The 23,977-nt window shown below is 38.7% G+C and overlaps 1 protein-coding gene across 1 annotated transcript in view; it reads right to left on the bottom strand.

Annotated features, from left to right (window-relative positions):
- Nucleotides 1–215: 215 nt before the first annotated feature.
- SH3YL1 (SH3 and SYLF domain containing 1) overlaps nt 216–23,977 on the bottom strand; it is a 37,191-nt gene continuing 13,429 nt past the window's right edge. The window contains exons 2-10 of the mRNA XM_045883992.3: nt 22,285–22,395; nt 19,500–19,613; nt 17,005–17,069; nt 13,968–14,080; nt 12,999–13,127; nt 11,216–11,384; nt 10,262–10,340; nt 7,811–7,867; nt 216–1,026 (exon numbers count right to left, since the gene is read on the bottom strand). Of these exons, the coding sequence (XP_045739948.1) occupies nt 836–1,026; nt 7,811–7,867; nt 10,262–10,340; nt 11,216–11,384; nt 12,999–13,127; nt 13,968–14,080; nt 17,005–17,069; nt 19,500–19,613; nt 22,285–22,395 (1,028 nt within the window). The 3' untranslated portion in view covers nt 216–835. The remainder of the gene's footprint in view (nt 1,027–7,810; nt 7,868–10,261; nt 10,341–11,215; nt 11,385–12,998; nt 13,128–13,967; nt 14,081–17,004; nt 17,070–19,499; nt 19,614–22,284; nt 22,396–23,977) is intronic.

Raw genomic sequence — 23,977 nt, 5'->3', positions numbered from 1 at the left:
CATCATTGCAACCTTTAAATATTTTACAATTGTATTTGTCAAGTATATATTTGTAAAGCCAAGAAGAAACAAGTTAGGCAGCCAATCACAGTGGTGGGTTTTAACCTTCAGGCCAACAACAGGGCCTCTTACTTTACACAAAGAAACTAAGAAAAACAAAATCAAGACATTAACTTATCATTTAAAAAACATTTATTTAGAGACAACTAGGCCATGTCAACATAAGTTGATTCTCCTCCTAGAAATGAATAAACATAACCTCATGCAGAAGAAAAGTTAATGTCATCTTTGTTTAATGCAGAGTGGCTGAACTTTGCAACAGCATGTTTCTGCTACCAATATACATATATGTAATTTTTGAAGGAATAACGATCATTTTTAAGGATTCATATCGTAGCTTGTCCCTAAAACTAGAAGGATTATGTAATACCTTCCTTAAGCTGATTCCTTCTTCTCTAGTCACTTTGCAAATAGAAATACCTGAGTTGGTATTCATGCCCCTACCCTTACGATTCTCAAATTAGAATAAGCAATTACCATTTACAGAGCCAATCACAGGTTTAGTGATGCTTGAAAATGAACACAAAAGGACTGTGACCATAGGAATTGGAGCATATTAACTTTAAATAGTATATGTGATAAAATTAGTACAAAGTATTTAAAGATATGTAAGTTAACCATTTATAGAGAGAAAAAAATCTTTTACATATTAGATAAAAGTTTATAAAGAGCAGTATTTTAAAATTTATATTACACATTGCGTAACTGAAGAGTAAATCCTGTCAGTGGAGAAATAAATGTTTTAAAATTCTCAAAGAAGAAAATTATATAAACTTTAATTCAAGGTAACATAGTTGGCTGGAAAAATGCCAGTTTGACCTCGAAGTTTCCCTTCCCACCAATCGAAATGTGAATCTGTTTGTGATATAACTGTGATTCTGTCTCCAGCGTGAAAATTCAAATCCCCTGGCTGCTGACCTTCAAAAGAATATAATGCCGTCACTTCTATGGGTGGGTTCAACTTGCCTAAAACAAACAAACAAAAGTATTTAAATTATTCACATTTTTAATGGGAAACCTGGGAAGGTAAGATATAAATTAACTTCAGTACTTAATATTCTAATGCCTTAGAGCATGTGGTCTGTGTGATTTTCATCATATTATTAGACTTATGTTCTTCTTCTTCAAAAAGAGCAAATGTTTGGTAATAACGTTTCCTAAATCCATGCAAGTCAAACTGCATATTATTATATATTTAACTATGTATTTAGCAAATATTTGTGGTTATAATTGTTTGAATTTTGAATAACCTATAACACTACAAACTAACCCTTGAACAATACAGGTGTGAACTGCACTTATACATGGATTTTTTTTTTTTATAAACAGCATGATGCTGTAAATGTATTTTCTCCTTTTTTTTTTTTTTTAAAGATTTTATTTATTTATTTGAGACAGAGAGAATGAGAGAGAGAGAGCACATGAGAGGGGGGAGGGTCAGAGGGAGAAGCAGGCACCCTGCGGAGCAGGGAGTCTGATGCAGGACTCAATCCAGGGACTCCAGGATCATGACCTGAGCCGAAGGCAGTCGCTTAACCAACTGAGCCACCCAGGCGCCTTTCTTTTCTTTTTTTTAAAATTAATTAATTTATTTGACAGAGAGAGCATGAAAGAGCACAAGCAGGGGGAGCAGCAGAGGGAGAGGGAGAAGCAGGCTCCCCACTGAGCAGGGAGCCTGATTCAGGACTCAATCCCAGGACCCCGAGATCATGACCTGAGCCAAAGACTGACGCTTAACCGACTGAGCCACCAAGGTGCCCCCTCCTTATTTTCTTAATAACATTTTCTTTTATCTAGCTTCATTTATTATAAGAATACAGCACATAATACGTGTAACGTACAAAATATGTGTTAACCTACTATTTATGCTTTTGTTAAGGCTTTTGGTCTATGATAGGCTATTAGTAGTTAAGTTTTGGGGGAATCAAAAGTTATATGTGGATTTTCAACTGCATGGGGTTTGGTGCCCCTAAACCCCCTGTCCCAAGTTGTTCAAAGATCGACTGTATTTACATTTTTCCCCTTTTAATAGAATGGTCATTATGGCTCTCATGAATCGTAGCTGTTAGAGAAAAACACATTTATAGTCACGATTGTATCATAAAATATTTAATTGAAAAACCATGCTCCAGGATAGAGCTAGAGAGTATTATGCTAAGGGAAATAAGTTAGTCAGAGAAAGACAAATACCATATGATCTTACTCATATGTGGCATTTAAGAAACAAAACAAATGTGTAAAGGAAGAAAAAAAGAGAGACATACACACAAACCAAGAAACAGACCCAGACTTTTAACTATAGAGAACAAACTATGGTTACCAGAGGGGACATAGGTAGGAAGATGGGGGTTAAAGAGTACATTTATCATGATGAAAAATAAAATAAAATAAAATGTTAAACAAAACAAAACAAAAACCATGCTCTGTAGCCTTTGGTTTTTAGGGTTCCAGCTCAGACGAATTTTGCCGATTCATCAGCAGACATTTTTTCCATAGGCTTCATGGCTGTTTTCATTTCTGCGCTTACTTTACACTTTCTCTCAAAACAGAGATAAAACTCAAATTAGCACAAGAAGTACGTCTGCATATGCTTAATAAGAGTTTCAACACAATGTGTAGAATTGTCTGTATTGTATTAGGAAAAAAATACCTTGAGAATTGAGGGGTTAATATGAGTAAAAAACAGTAAATATTATAAACTGTATAACATTATAAGAAATATAAAGAAACAGATACTTTCTGTGTATTCAGCTACATGGAATTTTATATTTGTTTCACATACTATGTGCACATATTAGGCAATTAGATGCTTGTTAAATGCATCTTAGTGCAGATACACTGAAAACATAAGTAACCGAATTCTAAAAACCAGTTACTTATTTGAACCTATAATACTATAATAGTAAAAGATAAACCAAATTTGGCTTGTCAGTAAGTGATAAAAAGTGAAGACTTTAATTACACTACGTTGACCAAAACATGGAATTTGTAGTTCACACAAGATGGTGCTGCAGTTCTTTCTGTAAAAGCATGTGCCACGTGGTTCTTTGAGTTCTCCTCAAGAAATAACCCTAATAACAACTAACAGAATTACATTCGAGGGATTCCTGGTATCATTATTTTTTTCTATCATAGAGACATGTTCTGCCTGTTTTTACATCTTATACTATATTTACTTGTAGTCTATCAATTTCAAGGAAGAAGGTTAAAAGAATATCACAGAAGTGTAGAATTTTGATAACGTCTGGATATCATCAAAACCAGCTGAGTGACAGCCAACACATTAATGAGCGCTCATCACCGTGTATGTGACAAGCAGCAGGGGTCCCTCACTGCGGGACACACAGCAAGTCCTCCTGACAGGCCCCTTTGTCATTAAATCAGAGGAATGTAAGGTGATGTTAGAGGAAAAAAATCATTCCTAACATCATTTTCTCATCAATAATTATATTTATCACCTCCATACATAAAGCTCAACCTCTTTCAACCGAACTTAATGAAAACCCTCAAGTAGCTCCTCCTCTCTTGTGTCTCCAAGCACCTTGGATAATACAAAGAAGCAAGCAGAAGAGTCCTAGTGAATATCAGGGAATGTTCTGGAAGTCACAGCCATCTTGGCGGCCATATGCGTGTGCATTTGTAGTACCAGGTACAAAGGAAAATGCACGAGAGGGTGATCGCAGTGATGACAGGTGCCAGCCCTTGCCGTGTGCTCAGCCTGTCCCTTGTCCCATCACCCCCGCGTCACAGAACATCAAGCTCAAGTGGCGTGTGAGGCACTCTGTCCAAGGAGCCGAGACCCGAACCTCAGAATCACCACTGACCTCCTCCCCCAAGGCCCTCTGCAGCCACGCGAGTATTAAATTGTGTTCAGCAGACTGAACTTAGACTTATCAGGGCATGTCACTTTTGTCAGGCACATTTTCAAGGAGAATTAGCATATTCTTCTGCCTCACTGAGTTATCCAGACTCTACAAATAGTAAGAATGTTGCATGATGATCCTGGGTAACCACTGATAAATGAACTGGTTCTTACTGGTTTTAGGAATATATTTTGTGATGAACAGTTAGAGGAAGAAAGATATTATGAACTGAATGAAAGACAGAGAGGATCACAGACTTGGTTCAGTTCCTGCCCTTCCTATTTAGGTGTTGTCCAGTTTCCTCTGAATTGTAGTTTCCAAATGAACTAAGGGTAAAGTGGTGATGGGAAAGGCGGTGTAAGAACAGAGCAGGTGGTTTTGAGATGCAGCAGAGAAGAAGGCAGTGCTGTGGGGTTTGAGGAGGTTGGTATTCAACATCCCTCTTTCCCCCCACCCAAATTTTGAGCAGAGATGAGGCAAATGGGGAGGGGAAATCATTGCTGGGAGAGCTAGGGAAGAATATGGGCAAGATAGGCAGACAGGGGGCGCCTGGGTGGCTCAGTCGGTTAAGCGACTGCCTTCGGCTCAGGTCATGATCCTGGAGTCCCTGGATCGAGTCCCGCATCGGGCTCCCTGCTCAGCAGGGAGTCTGCTTCTCCCTCTGACCCTCCCCCCTCTCATGTACTCTCTCTCATTCTCGCTCTCAAATAAATAAATAAATCTTTAAAAAAAAAAAAAAAAGATAGGCAGACAGGGATGTGCCAAAGAAGAGTCAGGAGTTTAAGCAGTTTCGCGGAAAATTCATCCACAAGAACACGAGGTGGTGAGCCAAGCCTGAATGAAGACCGGCGCTCCCTGGAGGTAACAGTCCACAGGCCACTCAATGCCATGCCCTACTGTTAGTTTTTTCTTCAAGTTCTTAAAGTTCTTCTTCACTATAAATATTAGAGATACCTTCCATAAGGAAAAGTTTAATGCCCACAAAATAGCTTATTAAAAAAAAAAAAAAAAAAAAGGTGGGCCTTTTTCTTCCGGGAGGGAGGTATGTCCTTCCAGAAAGAGAGAGCCCCCTGGGGACCACGGACACAGGCCCCGCTGCCAACTAAAATACTTGGCATTCACAGAAGCCTTGCCTTCAAGTTTTATATTCCTGTGTTTAAGAAATATGTAAGCTCTTTGAAGCAATTAGCCATTTTCATCATAATATTCAACTTCAATTCAAATACAGTTTATTTTCTCTCCCAAATCAGGACTACACTTAACAGGAAGCAGCTGTCCCGAGGCTCCTAATTAGCAAGGCTGGTTCTAGAGGGTGTCACTGTGTTACTCGAGTTGCTTTCTCCATGGAGTCTGCATAATGTAACCCATATGTAACCAACATATCCGGCCCTAGACGTGATCCGGGAAAGGAATCTCAGTCTTTGGAAGGTCGTTGCAAGGCAAGCAGAAGTAAGAGAACAAACACATCTTTGGTTTTGTGCACATTTAATGTAGTGATGAGTTGCATGGCTGACTTAACTCTGGTACCCACATCCCCCCAGGTCAGGTGTGGGGTCTGTCACTTTCGGGATCACGTCCTTTGGAAGAGGGTGAGAATCATTGGTAAAGTGAGGCAGATAAGGCCACTAGGTGATGTCACCAGAAAAGCAGTTCTCAAAAGGTAATGTCTGGAGCATTTGTGGTCCTTGCAACTGGGAAGGGAGTATTATTGGCATGGAGTGACTCAGTCCAGGGCATCCACGCAGCACAGGATGGCCCCCACAGTGGATGGGCCCAGACTGTCACTGAAAATTACAGGGTGGATAGGAGGCGGGTGGTGAAGACTGACACAGGAGGGCATGGGCTGTTACAGAAAGGTACAGTAAACCAGGTTGTGCAGTTGCAAGGCTGTCTTGCTGAGAGGCCCAAGTACCATGCAGTTGAGCTTCCAAAGGGTACAAAACAAAAGTATATGCAATTTGGAGAATTCCTGCTTTGCCCAACAGCCCATGCAAAAGTGCAGCTGGTCAGTGGGTATGGGACAGGCTGAGAGCAAGCCCACAGGAGTTTTAACTTGAGGCTCAGGCCTGTGCCCTGTGCCTTTTCTCTGCAGCAATACTCGGCCAGGATGTGAGAAAGTCCTTGGTAAGAATTTAACTGATTTCACAGCTGCTTTTTAAAAAAACACAATCATGTTAAGTTTTATTTTAAAAATAGACTTTAAATCTTCCTTTCCATTTTTTTCTTCAAACTCCCTTATATTTGGAGAAAGGACTAAAATAAATTAATATTATCCTAGTACCTACTGTTTGTACAACTTAACTCATCCTACCCTCAAATATAAAAAAAAAAACCTGACCGACCGACCAACCACGGGCAGGTAACTATCCATGGATCACACGGCTAGTGGTCAAAGTATTGAGTTCAAGTCAGATCCTGTTTCCAGAGCCCACCCAGGATTTGTTTCTTATAATTTCACACTGCCCTTAGTGCCTTTTAGGGGTATTGCTAACATTCCCTAGCACCCAGCCTGCAGGTACACGCTCTAGAGAACCCTGAGAAAAGGAGCTGCAGTTCCCATGTCACCACAGCCTCCATTGTCCCTTGTCCCTCAGTGTCCCTGCTGGCCCCTCTCCCTCAGCAACTCAGCTTGTCTGTTGACCTCAAATTTAAGATTCCCTTTAATTGCAGGATACCTAAGTGTAGGTCTAATTCTAATAGAGTCTTTCAAAGACCACTATATAAAATTCTCCATGCTACTTGGGTATAGACATTTATATGTTAACCACTTTTGCTTCTGAAGGATGTGTTTCCAAAGGTCAAATTATGACAGTCTCAGTATCTCTACCATGGCTGTAAATCACATTCGCAAAAGCAAAATACATTTTTAAAAGCCTCTAGTTTTCTCACTGTGCCTGGGGCCACAGCACAGTTAAACCCAGGCCATCAGACTGTCTCTGAACACAGGACTCCCTCCACCTGGGCTCCTGCGAGAACAGATGGCCAGAAGTGGGCTCCACACGATGGGAACCAGGCTGAAAGCAGAAGGAAAGTCAGAAACCCTAATCCATGAGGAAAAGGTTGACTTCTGTTTAAGGAACTCTGCTTAAGAGACATTTTTGAAATATCTTTATAAATTTTAAAAAGAAATGGGTACTTAGTGACCTTGACGCTCTGTTTACATGAAACAAGTAATGCCCCTGGAGTTTCCTTACCCAGGATGGTTCTGTGATCCCAGTGACAAAAGAAGATGTGAAAAAATAAACAGGCTATTTTACAACTGGTTAACCTTTGCCCTCATTTTGTGTCCCGTTCACATTTCTAAATAATTGCTTAATTCTTTAAGGAACATTTTCTAAAGAATATTGAAGTAAGACAGGTTGAGGGACTATTTTCATCATGGCAAATCCTAGTAAGTTTTACGAAGTAGTTCCCAATAATGGCAAAATATCTGAACATGAAAAATAAAAAAATTCCTTAAAAATATAAAAATATTCACGGGGCTAAAACCCAGAAAAAATGTGATGATGATGAAGTTGTAATTCACAATGAACAAACCTTGTCATTCTATCGTGACAAGATTTTAAAAGATCCTGTGGTTTGGTCCTCGGACAAGCCCCTGGGAGTCAGCGGCACTTAGTCCCAAGCTGGGGTGCTCCCTGGCACGTAACTGAGCATGTGCCTCTTACAGTTCCTCATCGCCCTCCTTATCTCAGATTAAAAGCAAGTAAGAGAGCAAAAGCATAGCATTTTTTAAATGAAGTACTTCTCAAAAGCATGTGCATATCCTATAAATCAAAGGAGTGCTGAACTTCTTCCCAGAGTTTTACAAACTGCCATATTAATTAGAACGTTTGTGATTATAAGATGGATATGAATCATTTTTAACATATAGATATTTTATTTACCAACTCTCTCCTGATAGCTGGAAAGTTCAGGGTAGAGCTTATATTTGCTTCTGTTACCTGCAAAACAGAAAAAAAGGGGGGGTCATTTATTAGACTTATTAGCATATCATATATAAAATAGCCAAGAATGCCAAATCTTGCTCTTGCAAAGCAGGTATTTTAAATCTCTATGATTGATAGAAATACCATTATTTTATCACACTTTAAATCAAGAGGAATGCCTGAATAAACCCAGAAAATACACCGACCATAAGGCAGAGGGTAAATATCTGGTATCTATAGGATTAGAAGCACTGAAACTACAACTCATGACCTTGGAATTACACATTCACGGATAACACACATACATCTTTTTTTCCAGAAGCAATCATAAGATGCCTGAATTTTAAAAAAGTCTGTAGCCCCCAAGCCAGTGATTTTCAAACATCGCTATTTGCTTAACCCCTAAAATAATTTTTAAACAGCATGTGTTCATTTGTATATTTTTTAGTTATCTAAAATATCTAAAATTGTTCAATATAAGCCTAAAAGTTTTAAAGGGCATACTTTGTAGCATATTTCAGTTTCAGTTATTTAAATTAAAAACTTGTATCTCTTTCTGGGATAACAGAATCTAAATATCATAGTATAAATATGAATCATTATTATAACTATACTCTCCATCATGAGTTAAAAAAAAGCTTTTTTTTAAAAGTCAGAAATTGGGGTGCCTGGGTGGCTCAGATGGTTAAGCATCTGCCTTCGGCTCAGGTCACGATTCCAGGGTCCTGGGATGAGCACCACATCGGGCTCCTGGCTCAGCGGAGCCTGCTTCTCCCTCTCCCTCTACCTCTCCCTGCTCATGCTCTCTCTCTCTCTCTGTATCTCTGTGTCTCAAATGAATAAATGAAATCTTAAAAACAAAAAAAAAGGAAAAGAAAAAGAAATGTGCACAGACCAAAAGGTAAATCGGTGAGGACACAGTCATCACTGTGCAAAGTGGAGAGGGCACCATCCATCTCCACAAGAAAGGTTCAGAAGATAGGAGATCATAGTGGGAAACAACAGCCCCAGGCTGTCACAAGCAAAGGGCCTGGGAACCTAAGTTGATGTTGAGATGTGTAGGTTTTAGAACACGTGCTCATGAGGAAAAAAAAACAAAAAAACAAATCTTCTGAGATTTTTCCATTGTTAAGTGAAAGGGGTTCCTTGAAGTTAAGATGAGTAGTTTTTTTAATCTACACTACAAGGAAGTGATATTAAGGGAACTGACATAAGATTTTTATATGTGCATCATACAAGATATCTATTTTCCTAGTGGGGACACTTCAGAAACATTATGTATTTTAAAACTTACACACAGGTAAAATTTTATGTAATCACTCAGATTTAAAATAAAAATAGATTCAGTGCCCACATCTTGTTACTCACTGGAAATATGAGTGTATGTAAATTAATCACCTGAACATGAATCAGAAATACCATCCCTTTTGGAAGAAGATGCAGCATCCCAGGAGAGTAGGGTACAGGCTAAGTTATAGGAAATGTGGGCAACGAAGAAGACAGGTGCAGTTCCTGAGCACCTTCCTGGGAGGGGTACTTTTAGGCAAGCTAGAGGCCTAGCCAGGAGCCATTGTGAGGGCTGTGACTCCCTATTTCATGCCCAGGTGAAGGGGGGGGTGGATACAGAGCACGAAGGAGGGGATCATCCTCCTGCCCTCTAAAGCACTCTGATACTTGTTCTCCTCCTCCCAGAACTGGTCATGTGCTTCCTTTCAGTAATGGCAGTTATTTTTCCACATGTGGTATCTTCCCTCCTCCTAGACTGAAAGTTCTTCAAAGACAGGATATAATTTGGACTCATCTTTGTACTCTCAAAAGCCCCAGCACAGTGCTCGTGAATAACAGTGGATTATTACATGAAACATCACCTACTTTAATATATTGCTACATACTGTTACCCTCTGTGCCTGAAAAGCATGATTCCAAGAGTGACTGTCCTATAAATGTGCAATGGAAAGAGGGGTAGAGGCCAAAACCTGGTGCTTTATAAATCGTCTATTTTAAAACCACCTTATGAAATCCTGAGCTCCCAAGAATATATGGTAAACTTAATATTCAGAATAAAAATCTATAAGTATACAAGAAAAATAGGCTTATTTTGTTCCCATTTCAAATAGGCAGGATAACTATCTTTGGAAGAAATGACAAATAAGTGAAAAAACTTTAAAGATAAAACTCTTTGTAAATTGGAGAAAGCATCTTCTGAATGAGAACAGAAGCTTTCACAAATTACAGCAATGAGAATTTGTCTTCTGTCTTTAGAAGACGCTGAGCATTTATTTTTCTCTTCAACACCCATTAGTTCTTCTATTTGACACTAAAGTTTAACAATGCAGCTTGATTTCTTAACAATAATATCTAATAATTGCTTAATTATAATTGTATTTGAATTGCAACAGAAATATTTACTTTGGGAGCCGGAGTTCAGCAGGACTTGTGCAGATGACTGCTGTGGTCTTGGCGATGGTTTCGGAGGTAATTCTTTAGCCTGGGAGGAATAAAAAAAAAATGCACATAATTTTTTTTTTTTTAAACATTTTACTTATTTATTTGACAGAGAGATAGAGAGACAGCACAAGTAGGCAGAGTGGCAGGCAGAGGGAGAGGGAGAAGCAGGCTTCCCGCTAAGCGGGGAGCCCAATGCGGGGCTCGATCCCAGCATCCTGGGATCATGACCTGAGCCGAAAGCAGCCGCTTAGCCGACTGAGCCACCCAGGCGCCCCAAAAAATGCACATAATTTTAAACTACTTTTTTACCTTGGAGCATACAGGCTTTTTTCTTCTAATGAATATATGTGGCATAGTTTATCCTATGCACCTATTAACAAAGCACCCTAAACATGCATGTGCACTGCTTTGGACCACAATTGGTTGAACTGGATGCCAGATGCATACGTTGAAGGGGGTGCTCCTCTGTAATGGGAAGCTTGCCTCATCCAGGCACCTCAGTCACTTGGTGACTGGCTCAGCAAACCCTGGGAAGGCAGTGACAACCAAGGCTTTGTGTGTCCGTTTTCACGTGGTACCATGGGGTCAATCCACTCCGAGAGGGTGTCCTGGAGCTCGGAGCACAAGACCCTTGACCTTCAAGGCCTCAGTATTCGCAGCCATTGTTCGTATCATTATTTAATATTACCAGGTCATGTCCTTGGAGAGATGCAATTATGGAAAACGAGCTATGTTTCCCCTTGAACTTTGTACAGGTAACATGTCAAGGTTATACAACATTTTTAAAAGAACTTTATGTAAATGAAGTTATGGGGTAAGTTTGGTGGTTATTGGGAACCTGATATCAAGAACAGAATATTCTATATAAAGAAGTGTCTTGTGACTGCTGAGAGAAATGTAAAAACCAAGCATTACAGCAGGCTTCCTCTGTTCCCTTGCTGCTTTTCTTGCATTGATTCGTAGACCTTCATTTTCATACTTTTCAGTAAAGGATTCAAGAATTTCATAAAGATCTTCTGCTTGAGCAGGTCGTGGTATTTCTCCAAATAAAATGTCATAAGCTCGGATGTCTTGACAATAAAATCTAATAAGAAATATCAAATTAAGAGCATTTATAGACGTAGATCTTTTCTAGAGTTAAAAGTAGGACACACACCTGTGTGTAGGCATTTACTCACATCTCGTACTTCATATATACTATTTTTCAAACACTAACTACAAGCCATAACCCATGTTAAACCCCTAAATTCACTCCCCCAAGCTCATCTCTAGAGCCAATCACCATAAATTGTCTGATATGTATATCCTTCCTCCAATAATATAAAAAGCAAATCACATATATATACAAACACCCACACATACAAATATATAAACATGTATATGCAAATATACCTACACTTACAAAAATATACCTAGAAGCACATACATTTTTACAGATTTTTATTTTTTAAGTTTCTTACAAAAAGTGCTTTGTAATATGTAATATGTAATAACAAATATGGCTTTATAATTTCTTTAAAATGTTTATTTGTATCAAAATTACATAAAGATTTGCCTTATATATTTAGAAGCCCTGCAATTGAATAAGAAGTATATTAGTTTTAGTTTATCCAGGATTTATGTGAACTTCAATGAGAAAGTCTCCCAAAGGCCTAGAATCAGAAATTTCTAAAAGAATTCTTCATTTAAATTTCTCAAATTAATAAAACCAGAAGTAAAAACATCTCTCTTGACTTTGTAAGACATAAAGCTGTGCAAAGCTTTATTTTTCCCCATCGCTCCTATTTTCCAGTTGCTGTGGCTCGCAACGAATATCGTCACACGTGCCAATTAACTCCTGAGTGAACTGCACAGTCACCTTCATAAGGGTTTTCGTCAGCAAGCAGGGGTCTGTGTCTGCTCTAAGCACACTGCATTACCAACTCCCACCAGGCTCACAGTGAGTGGGAATCTGCCAGGTTCTGGAAGAAGTCACTTTGTCGGTCAGCCTTTTCTCTTTCTCTGAGCAGCCAAACATATTTTAGTAGAAATTTAGAACAGCAGTTTGGGGAAAAACTGGCCAGATGCCAGTTTAAAGTAGAAGTTCTTCTTCACCTGTTAAAGTACTTCTAAATCCCTTTTTTAAAAAATCAAAATTTGTCTCTGTTTTATGGAAGAAAGACAACAGCAGAGTGTAATAATAGACAACCTCTTATAATAGGAATATTTTGATTGACCTACAAGTTGTAACTGTTATGTGCCTTTACAGATGTTTGAAAAATATACTTAATGATACAGCCGACTAATAGAATATTATGTAGCCATTAACTTATACTTAAGATTCTTATAATGTTAAGTGGAAAAAAAGGATTTATAATTGGATCTGTTATGATTACAATCATATGTGGCAAAACAAGGGGAATTATGCTTAGGAAAACATTGTAAGGCAATAAAGCAAAATGTGAACAGTGTTAATCTTAAAGGGATAGAATGGTTTATTTTTCTTGTAATTTTTTTGTGTTTTCTAGATTTTCTCTAAGTACATATTACTTTATATTGAATCTTTAAATAAAGAAATACACAGAGTCAAACGCTGTGCTAAAAAAGATTATATACAAGGTTACTCTGTAAACTCTGAACAACTATGTGAATCTATGAAGTATTATGTTTCTCATCACACTTTCCTGAAATCAGTTAAAATTATGTGGCTTGCACTTACTTTCGATTAGTTTCTTTCCTTTCAATCAAACAGCTGCCTTCTAACGATATGCCAGCAAAGAGTCCTCTGGATTTGCAGTATGTAAAGACAGCAGTGGGGCTTCTCAGGGCAACATTTCCTTCTAAGTTCCTGCAAAATAGAAGGTCTGCATCCTGGGACCACGAGAGAACGGGTCCTAAGACCGTTAGCTGAGTAGCACCACACTTCTCACTCAAAAGGATGGTCTTGTTCTTACTTCGCCTGCTTTTATGTTTTACCTCCTGTTGGCCTGAGCTAGTTGTGTTTAGGATGTTCTAGGGCGTGGGGAAGGACACATTATTTAAAACCATTATCAAAGGTGTGATAACCATACCTTTCCAACTTTGTCTTCCTTTCTTGAAACAGGAATGCACCTTTTAAGAGTACCAAAGACTGTGGGTTCTTTTTACACTGAGCATTTTCATGGAATTTAGAAACCTTTTTAGATGATTGTATGGTCTGAGTTTTCGGTATTTCTACATTGCTCAAATGACCCAAAAATAGTTGTTCATGGACAGAGAGGTAAAATGCACTATACATACGTAAACATCACTCTAGTGAACACTTCTATTTCAAATTTTCCATAATCTAGTTTGAAGAAAATCTTTTTTCTTTCTTGATCAATGCCACCCTTTATCAGTTAATCAAATTGGACTTGGCTCCTTCAGAGCTTAAAGGTAAATTTTATGTTCCATTCCGTAAGATACAATGGCCTACATTTCTGAAGTATTTAGTTTCTTTTTGTGTGTTCTAGTTTCAAATTTTCTCATTTTATCACCCTGGCTGGGCTTTATAAATTTCTTATCTCCAAACAACCAAAAGCCCTCTAGGACATATATAAATCATAAATCAGTTTCATTTCAATTCAAGCTTCCTCTTGGTGCAAACCTGTATAATTTTTAAACCATTACTATCCAACAGATGTTCAGAAAGTACTTTGAGAGTACTCACCTTCCCAGGGGCCCAACTGCCACAGTAAAGTTCCCTCCGAGTGTCAGGTTACCACCTTTTGCAAAAGCTTCTACTGCTCTGTTATAATTCAAAATTATTACCAAATCTGATACCTGAAAATTTATTTAAAAATAATTATGTGTAAATGTCATTTAAAATAGATGCTGATTAAAACTCAAATACATGCCATATAATGTAGCAAGAATTTCAAGGTAGACAGTGAAAGAATATGAAAGAAGAATCATTTTTATTTTGAGCTGAGGATGTAAGCAAAGGATATTTCCACAGATGAGTCAAGGAAACATCTCCGAGCATTCACTGTGCACCACGCATGTACTCTGGGGCTCTGTGCATACCCCCAATCTTCTCGGCAACTTGTAATGTAGGTAGTGACAGGGGTCTAGTGAGGCTAAGTGGTCTGTCATAGTGATAGCCAGAATAGATACAACATAGGTAGGTCAGAAAGATTACAAGTACTCCCTTAAACTAAACACGTCAAGAAAGCCAAGCCAAAGACCATACGACTAGGAGTAAGGGCATAAGATCCAGGGTTCTCAGTGACATTTCCACACTGAAATCCCTGGCAAGGCCATGTGTTTACCACTAATAAAGTGCATGCTGTCCACTTTCTTTTAGGTGCAGAAATTCAAAATATCAGAAGGAAGCTATTTAACTATCAGTTAATGCCTCTTACTGAGTTAATTCTCTAAGTAAAAGCAAAAATTAGAATGTGGGAATAATGCTCAAGACATGCCAACATGGAGGAGGTGTTCACCACTGCTGTATACAAGCCCAGTGAGAGCCCAGAAATACGGAGAGCCCTCGGGGGATAGAGGCCTGAGCGTCAGTCCAGCTCCCTCCTCAAGAGCTGTGTGACCTCATATTCTGACTACTTTTGGATCTCTCATCTTTTCATATGTGAAATCTGCAAAATAGGACCCACCTCACTCATCTGTCTCAAGATCAAAGATGTGTGTGTCATGCATACCTAAAAAAGGAGAGGTGTACTGGTTGATGCTAAGAATTTGGGCTAAAAGTCCAACTCTTTGGGTGTGAATTCTACTTCTGCCTCTTGCATATTGTGTGATCTTGGGCAAATGATTGAGCAGCTTGAAACCTTAGCTTGTTTCTCTGTTTTAAGGTGGGTATAATAATAGGAGCCACATTTGTAAACAGACTCTGTATACATATATATACGTGCATAGACATGCATATGAGGTAGTTAAAAGGTTAACTGAAATCATTGGTAAAGCTTGGCATGTTTACCACAACTCAATAAAATATGCAAAGGCCAAGCAGACTGATGTTTAAAAGATTACTTAATTTATATACTTCTTTAATGTTTTATAAGTGTTTTAAAATCAACGTTTTCATTTGACCCACAGAAGAATACTTACTACCAAAAGAGATTGCACTTGAAAAGACCTAATGGAGGGCGCCTGGGTGGCTCAGTTGGTTAAGCAACTGCCTTCGGCTCAGGTCATGATCCTGGACTCACAGGATCGAGTCCCGCATTGGGTTCCTTGCTCTGCAGGGAGTCTGCTTCTCCCTCTGACCCTCCTCCCTCTCATGCTCTCTCTCTCTCATTCTCTCTCTCTCAAATAAGTAAATAAAATCTTAAAAAAAAAAAAGAAAGAAAGAAAAGACCTAATGGAGATCCAATACAAGTACATTCTTTAAAAAATGTTTAATTTGAATCATTTTATGAAAAAAATACACTCAAGTTCCATAGGACAAACTAAATATACCAGCTAACTGACCCCTATAAAATACTTTACCTTGACTCATATCAACTGTTAATTCCATTTTATATATGGACAATTTCTGAAGATTGTGGTGTTGAATAATACAGAATTAGCTCTTTTATGCAAAATTAAGTGATTTTGCCAATGATTATATGAGCTATATCTTATATACATTTTAGGTAATATATATAAAATTGCTTTGCATAATGCTTGGTATATACACATGCAGAAAGTGTAAGTCTCCAGCCATGACCATGTAAATACCTGACTGATATTGTCCCCTTCTGCTTGGTACATCTTAGTATAATTAAGTAAGGCAAAACTCTAAGAGGCAATTAAAGAAAAAAGTAATCCTTTAATTTTATGTCTCATCTCAATTCAGTTCTCTCTGAAATAAGAGTAAAATAATCCTGTGTTCTTTGGTGATATCGCTAATGAGAGAACCAGGTCAAAACTGCACAGACAATTTGAGGAGCAGGAGGGGCCCAGCAGCTCTTGGTTTGTTTCTATAGCTAAGAGTAAAAGCAAACAGATTCCCTGAAAGAAAACTGTCAATACACAAACACTGTAAGACAGACATTTGAAAATTTGATAAGGTTTCCTAAGAAGTTTGTAATGAGGTATAACTATAAATAAGATGCCAGTTCTGCATTTAAATTCAATTCTTACACGAAAGAATGAAGAAAGCACAACTACCCTGCAGGAAAAGCTGGGGGAGGAATGTTAACCCCTGATAACCCCTGAGCAACAGACCTCAGCAAACAGGTATAGGGTAATGTAGCCAGGAGCCTCCCCTTCCCCCAGAGGCCATAATCATTAGGAGCAAAGTTACAAAATGAAACAATGCAAAGCCAGCATTTGAAGTCATTTGAAGATCCGGATGTAACACAACAGGGTGTTGCCACAGGTGAAGATAGACTGTATTAAGCCAGGTATGCCCTGGATCTGAGCTCCGGCTTACTCAGCAGCCCACTGTGGAACTGAGCAGCTTTGCAATCAGCAAGCCATACGCAGCCAAGCACAGTCAGTCCGATTTGAGGCCTATCTGTTCTACAGTTGTGCTAAAGATGGAAACAGAGCAAAGCCTGAATGAGCAAAATTCTACTCTAAATGAAAGAACACCGGTGTACATTAGATAGTTGTAGGTGGGGATCTGTCCAGAAAATGAAATATATGGAATAAAATCTATTCCGTCAGTGGTGAAATAAGAACAGTAGGTAGTCTCTCAAGTTCTATGTAGTAAGTTTCAGCTGCTTTTAGAGAAAATGGCAACTGTATGTTTATAGACTTACCTCAATTCCTATTTCAAATCCTCCACCAAGCCCAGCTATCCCAATGGCTGAAGGTGCAGACCATTCTAATAAAACCAAAGAAACAAACATTACTCTAACATTAAAACCCCTTGACACACAAATATGGGAAGGAAAAATGCTACAATGAGAATAGTGTTTCTTTTAAAAATAATGAGACTTTGGTGTTTCCCCTGTGTTTTTAATATTCTTTAATAAGCATATATAATTTTTTTTAAAGATTTTATTTATTTATTTGACAGAGACACAGGGAGAGAGGGAACACACGCAGGGGGAGCGGGAAAGGGAGAAGCAGGCTTCCCGCAGAGCAGGGAGCCCGATGCAGGGCTTGATCCCAGGACCCCAGGATCATGACGTGAGCTAAAGGCAGATGCTTAACGACTGAGCCACCCAGGCGCCCTGAAGCATATATAATTTTTAAGTTAAAAATGTTTGAAAGGTATTAGACATTGAGACTCACAGACTCACAAATCCATGTCCCCTAATCTTTGTCTATAAACATGCATAATATATCAAACGATTGAATCCTTACCTACTAAACACATAGCATTTGATCATTTCAACTCTCAACATTTACATAATGTTTCACAAAATAATTGGGCTATATAATTCTAGTTTTTAGTTACAATTTTATCATAGATATACGAGAGCAAAAGGATTAAAAAAAGCTTATTATAATCACTTCTAAGGGTAACACAATAATAAACTGTTTCTGTTGTAAATTTCTGAGGGCAAAAACTGGTCTTTTGTGCCTAGTAGAAGAACAAGAAATAGGCTATAAATTCAAGATTTTTAAGATTTTAACAAGATAAATTTCCTTACATTTGAAAACTAAGTACAATAATTCCATTTGAATTAGGAAAAAAATTAGTTTGATGGGGGAAGGGTGGGATAGTATAGATAAAGTACTTTCTGAAAATGCTTATTAGCTTCCTAAACCTAATTCTGTATTCTAGATAACAGGATATTGCTTGAATATATTCAGAACTAATCTATCCAGGCTTAGGGGAGTTTTGATTACAGAAATTAGTGTCATATAATCCCAAAGTTGTTTTCCATTTCCTATGTTAGGAACTGTCCCTGTTTGAAGACTGCCCATCTGGCCAGGATCTGGGGAATTTGCTGCTTCATTTGGGCAATTACCTTCTGCAGACAGAGCAGCTGGTACTCAGAAAGGTGGGAGAGAGAAATTCAGGGATTTGGCCCAGTAGAAAGGTCCCCGCTGAGGTTCTGAGAGACCCCAGATATTGTCGGGCCTCTACCTTTGCAGATAGCCTCCCTGTCAACCACCAAGGGGAAGTTTTCACAGACACTGAAGGACCTTTGAACGTGCCTCGACTTTGTCTGGTTATCCTGCGGGAACTCTGCTCATGAAAATGTGGGTAGTGCTTGAGAAGAAGAGAACTTTCTTGTTTTCATTTCGTAGGCAAGGACTGAACCATGAAGTGCTGGGCCACAGCTTCAGGGAGAGACTCTAATTTACTGTGGGGACACATCACAGGACGCAGTGGACCTGACCACTGAGGTTCAGTGGTCACTTGCCCCACAAACACCCAGATGTATCTATTGTCATTGTCTTATGCTCTCTTCCAGAATAAAATTAAATTACCTACACTAAAAACATCTATTAAGAGAGAAATATGTTCAATTATATGAGTGAACTGAGACTGTTAAATTGGTATAAAAAGCATTATAGTTAGTTATGACACACCTACCTACATTTTATTTTATTTTTTTTAAAGATTATTTATTTATTTGACAGAGAGAGACACAGGGAGAGAGGGAACACAAACAGGGGGAGCGGGAGGGGGAGAAGCAGGCTTCCTGCTGAGCAGGGAGCCCAATGCGGGGCTCGATCCCAGGACCCTGGGATCATGACCTGAGCCGAAGGCAGACGCTTAACGACTGAGCCACCCAGGCGCCCCCCTACCTACATTTTAAATATTACTATAAATGTTGATTAAATATTGGGAATTAAGGGAAATATATTTTGATTTCATCTCTGAAAAATCAAGTATTAGATTTCACCCCAAAGAGTGAAACCAAATTGTATTGATCTTGATGTGCTTCCACCTTGGTTATAGGCTTTAAAGAAAAATTTCAGTTTTTATGGTTTCCTATGGGAATAGGAGAAAGATTACAGATGGGTCTGATTTTCTTATCAACTTCCATATAACAGAAGAAAAGTTATATCACGAAGCTGAAAAATAAGATTCATATTTAACATCAGAAATGCAAATATTGTCATGTTCAATAACTGCTCCATAGAAGAATTACAAAATGTACATAAGACAAAGCTAGATCTACCCCTCCAAGTCTTGTCTACTATTTTAAGAGGAGGAGAGAAACGGGAAGCCTCACTGTCCTTGTTGATGGGACATCCAGAGTGCACATTCCAGGATGACAATGTTAGGGGTCTTGAGGAAACCTATCATGCTCCCTGCCAAATGTTTCCAAAATGAAAATAAGCAACTTACTTCCATCTGGAAGACGTGCCAACACGACCCCACTGCCTCCTCTAGCAGTTACCAGAAATCCAGCTTTTATCACAGACAAAATCGCAAGGCCCTTGGCTTTAGCAATTACGTGGGCTGCAAAATTAAAGACAACGGGCAGGTGAACATTTTTAGCGGACTTGCCTGAATAGATGAGCATTAAGCAGATCAATACACACAAAACTCTGCTGGGCAGGATCCCAGGGTTCTCAGTTCCAGTCTTAACGGCACGTATGAGCCAAATAAAACTCACTGACGTAGCACACGGACCCAAGGCTGTCTACCTCGGCCTCCTTCTTTGTGGTATATTTCCAATGCTACGCATAACATACAAAGTGCTAAAAAAATCCCTGCAACTGCTATAATAAATGAGATATGTGGATGAGATTTTTTTTTTATTGACATCTACTAGCAGGACAAATAATTTGGAAATTTCAATTAATTGAGACTACAACTCATAAAAAACAAGTTATTGTTTTCAAAGTGATTAAGATCCATATGGAACTAAGAACTAAGGAGAAAGCTGAAAAGACTGGCATCACACAAACAGCAGAACTTTGATCTTAAAGCCGTATAGGTAGTTCACCTTTTATGAATATGAAAATTAGATTCAAATACAGAAAAACCAAGGGATTTTGCCACTTTAAAATTTTTTTAATTTATAAAATGATCCATTCAAGTATTCAAGTAACACATAACTATTAGTGTACTGAGAATATAATTTATACAATATTGGTTCATTCACATTTCAGGGAAGTTCATTACATAAAATGAGCTATTAATATACGTACCACCCCCAGACACTGCACCTCCCTTTTCTGTGGATTCATTCACACAACAGTATATCTTTCAAATAACAAGGGAAGCCCAAACATTGGAAGTTAGTCTTGGTCCCCAACATCACTTTTAAGACTGTTCGATTTCTTGTCTTTTGTTAAATATTCCATCAAGAAAGTCAAACCACGGTACTCAAACACACAGAAATGGTTTTCTGGAAGTCCCTAGAAAAACACTAAATTTCTAATATAATTATGCACACCACTTCAAAATTTTAGTTAATAGTAGACTCTCAGCGATAACTCACCCAAGAGCAGGAAGTTAGCGTGCAGACCTATGTGATGTTGCTTGTAGTTAAGCAATGCTTAGAGAACAAGGTTGGGCTCTTAGATTGCAGTCCACTAAGCGTGCCTTCATTTTGGATTTTAAAAGGTTATAAGTATATTGTGATGAGGTTGAAAGCTCTATTGTATATTACATAGATTTATTTTTACAACCACATTTTGGCAGAACATCTTCCTCTACCCTCACACTTCACTCTCAACGTGTGTACGGTCAGGATTGCCTCTATTTAAATAGAACAAAAGTAGATGAACATATTTTAAGTTTCAGGTTTGTTTTTATAGATTTTCCACCCAAATTTGGGGACACTAAAATACCAATAATGCTTAAATAATTTGCGAATTAGCTTTTCATTTATAATATAGATGCACTGATTACAGATTCCCTGATGGAATTTTACTGCACAAAATCCATGAGAAATAATCCATACTCAGATGTTTCTATGTCAGGAAATACAATTTATCCATAAATTGGGCTAGCAGGCTGTTGTATGCAGATGCTGATATATATATCAAGAAATGTCTTCTATCTCCTGCTTCAGAATATTGCTACTGAAAATTCAGTTTTTCTGGTTGAATTTTCTTCGAGTCCTAAAGTAGTACTTATCAAACTGGTATGTGCAGCCAGATCACTGGAGATCTTGTGAAAAATGCAGATTCTGACCACTGAGGCCTCAGTGGAGCCTCACTGCATTTCTAACAAGCCCCCCCGGTGATGCCCAACTGCTGGTCGAGTCTGCACTTGGAGTAGCAAGGCTTCTAGGAAGCACGGTTTTCCTGATGGGAGTAGTGGCTGGACCAAAGTAACAACAACAATAATAATAATAATTATAACAACAAATTAAATTTTTTTAACATTCAAAGGTCTGCTAAATAACTTAAAAAATCTGGCTTAAGAAATTAAACTAGTTTTAAAAAAAGAAGTTAAGCTAGTTTTTGTAATGCAGGAAGTGTCCCACGCCCATGATTAATTAAGAGGGAAAGTAGTCTGTAGCAGTACCCAAGCTAGTTTGCATGTGAATCTTTGCCTCCTGGCAAGGAGGAGTCCTCCTTGAACCACCCTGTAGAAATAACTGGGAGTGGAAACAAGCAGATAGTGGTTCCCAAAAGCCCATCTCTAGACTCAGGTCCTTTGTGGTCCACCTTGCGTTACAATCCCGGCCACTCTGCTCCAAGGGTCTGACTCAGCAGGTTTGGGGGGAATTTAGGCACTGTATTTTAATGATCCAAGGAATATGATGCACAGCTGGGTCAGGAGTTATTGACTAATGTCTTCTTCAACCACTATAAAACGTAAAAATCTTATCTCAAGAAAGAAAATCCAAAATTAAATTGGTTTATGAGATTAGCTAGTGATTTTGCAAGATAACCTTGTAAAGACCTCAGAAATTGAGGACAATGACAGGTGAGTTTGGGGAAAGCCAAAGTGGGCACTACGAAGGGTAAGCAGGAAAGGGAGCCTCCACAAAGGTAGAGGGCAAAGGGAGGTGTGGGGGCCCCAGGAGACCATCTGGCATATCAGCCAGGAGGATAACGGCGCTCTGAGGGCCTGCTGCTTTTAGGGGGTGCTCTGCCTGAGGTCAAGGAGTACACCAAGTAACTTAGACAACAAAACAAATTTAAAAATGAGAGGTACATATTTTATTTACCAGGAATGATCTTATCAGGTCCATTTCTGGAAGTTATTTCCGTGAATTCTCTTAGAATTTTAGCAGCCTTTTTTGCTTCCGATTTCAAATTGGAAGGTATAGGATTATTCACTGAAAGATTAAGAAAAGGAGATTTTAATGAAGAAGTATAGTAAATATGAGTTAGAAATTTATTATAATTTCATTTTTTCTCATGCACAATTGAGTATTAACCAATTGTATCCATCTAGACAAAAGAAATGAACTGGAAATCCTCAAATTATTGTCTCATTTCTATTTTCCTGATAAATTCATTCTGAGATTGGGAAACCTTAAACTCTCAAAATCCCAGAAATTATAAAAGCCTGGTTCAACCTCCCAATTGTGTATCTGCTCTCTGTAATTTTTTTTTTTTTTTTTTAAGATTTTATTTATTTGAGAGAGAGAGAGGGAACGAGCAGGGTAAGAGGGAGAGGGAGAAGCAGACTTCCTGCCGAGCAGGGAGCCCGATGCGGGGCTCAATCCCAGGACCCCGGGGACCACGACCCAAGGCCAAGGCATATGCTTAACTGACTGAGCCACCCAGGTGCCCCTGCTCTCTGTAATTCTTAACTCATCTCAATACTAACTAAAAAACTTTAAAATTTAAAGAATTAACAAAAGATGTAACTTACAACTGTCTTTAATAAAAAATATAAAATTTACTATATCTGGATATTTTTGTCAAAATATTTAACTATCTGTATAGATTATTCTTACTAGTAAAATTCTAAGAGACTCAGGAACTGAGTGATTACTCCCATGTGTTTGTATAGCATTCTACCTTTAAGGCTTGCTTTGGTGTTCCCCAAGTCATGCAAGCACGAATTTATCCCCACAAAGGCACAGAAAACCCTCCCAGACCTGAGGTATGTGGGGATGGGTCATCCCTTTCTCACAGGACAAAGGAATCCGAAGAGCCAAAGAGATCAAGAGGCTTCAACTTCACATCTGGTTCAGGCCCTCAAATGTATTTTTCATGTCAAAGATGATGTTTTCAGCTACGAAGTGCCATTTGTTTGGGTTCTTTCCATTTCTGTCCTCAATCGATTTATGTTGTTCTTTAAATACTTGAGCGTATTTTAAAAGGTGCTTTTTTATCCTTGTCTGATAATTGCATCATCTCTGGCCTTTTGGGATCGGTTTTTGACAGATTTTTCTCCTAGTTATGGATTAGATTTTCCTATTTCTGGCCATTTCTAGGAAAATTTAGTGGATGCTAGATATGAATATTTCCCCATGAGTGGCTAAATTTTGTTGTCTTCTTTCGGGCTGGTGCCCTTTGTAGGGGGCAGTGCAGGGAGTTACCTACTTGTCAGCTCAGTCTTTCCCGGGCCTACTTCTGTGTTTAGCTCCAGTGCCTGTATTTTTGATGTGAGCCCTACAATTATGGTGTGACTCTTTGGGTTCTATCCCAGTGTCCTCAGGGGTTTAATGAGCTCTCTCCCCTTTGGATGGTGGGAACTACTTCCCCTCAACCCTCACTGAATTGAAAACTATTCACTCATGGCTTCCTCATAGTGGTTCTTTGCTCCACCTTGGAAGTTTTACCTGTACACCTAGGGTTTGGTATTTGTCCAAGGATTCGTGGGGTTCCCTTGCAGATTTCTTGAGCCCTCTCTTCGGGGAGCCTGCTTTGCAGAGTCCAGTTTCACTGGCTTCCCCAAAGCCTGTT

The sequence above is a fragment of the Mirounga angustirostris genome, unplaced genomic scaffold, assembly GCF_029215605.1.
Source record: "Mirounga angustirostris isolate CCGP_5_RB_7025 unplaced genomic scaffold, mMirAng1.0.hap1 SCAF_10, whole genome shotgun sequence".
NCBI classification, from domain to species: domain Eukaryota; kingdom Metazoa; phylum Chordata; class Mammalia; order Carnivora; family Phocidae; genus Mirounga; species Mirounga angustirostris.
The sequence above is the reverse complement of the archived record's forward strand: the minus strand, read 5'-3'. Positions and strand labels throughout refer to the sequence as shown.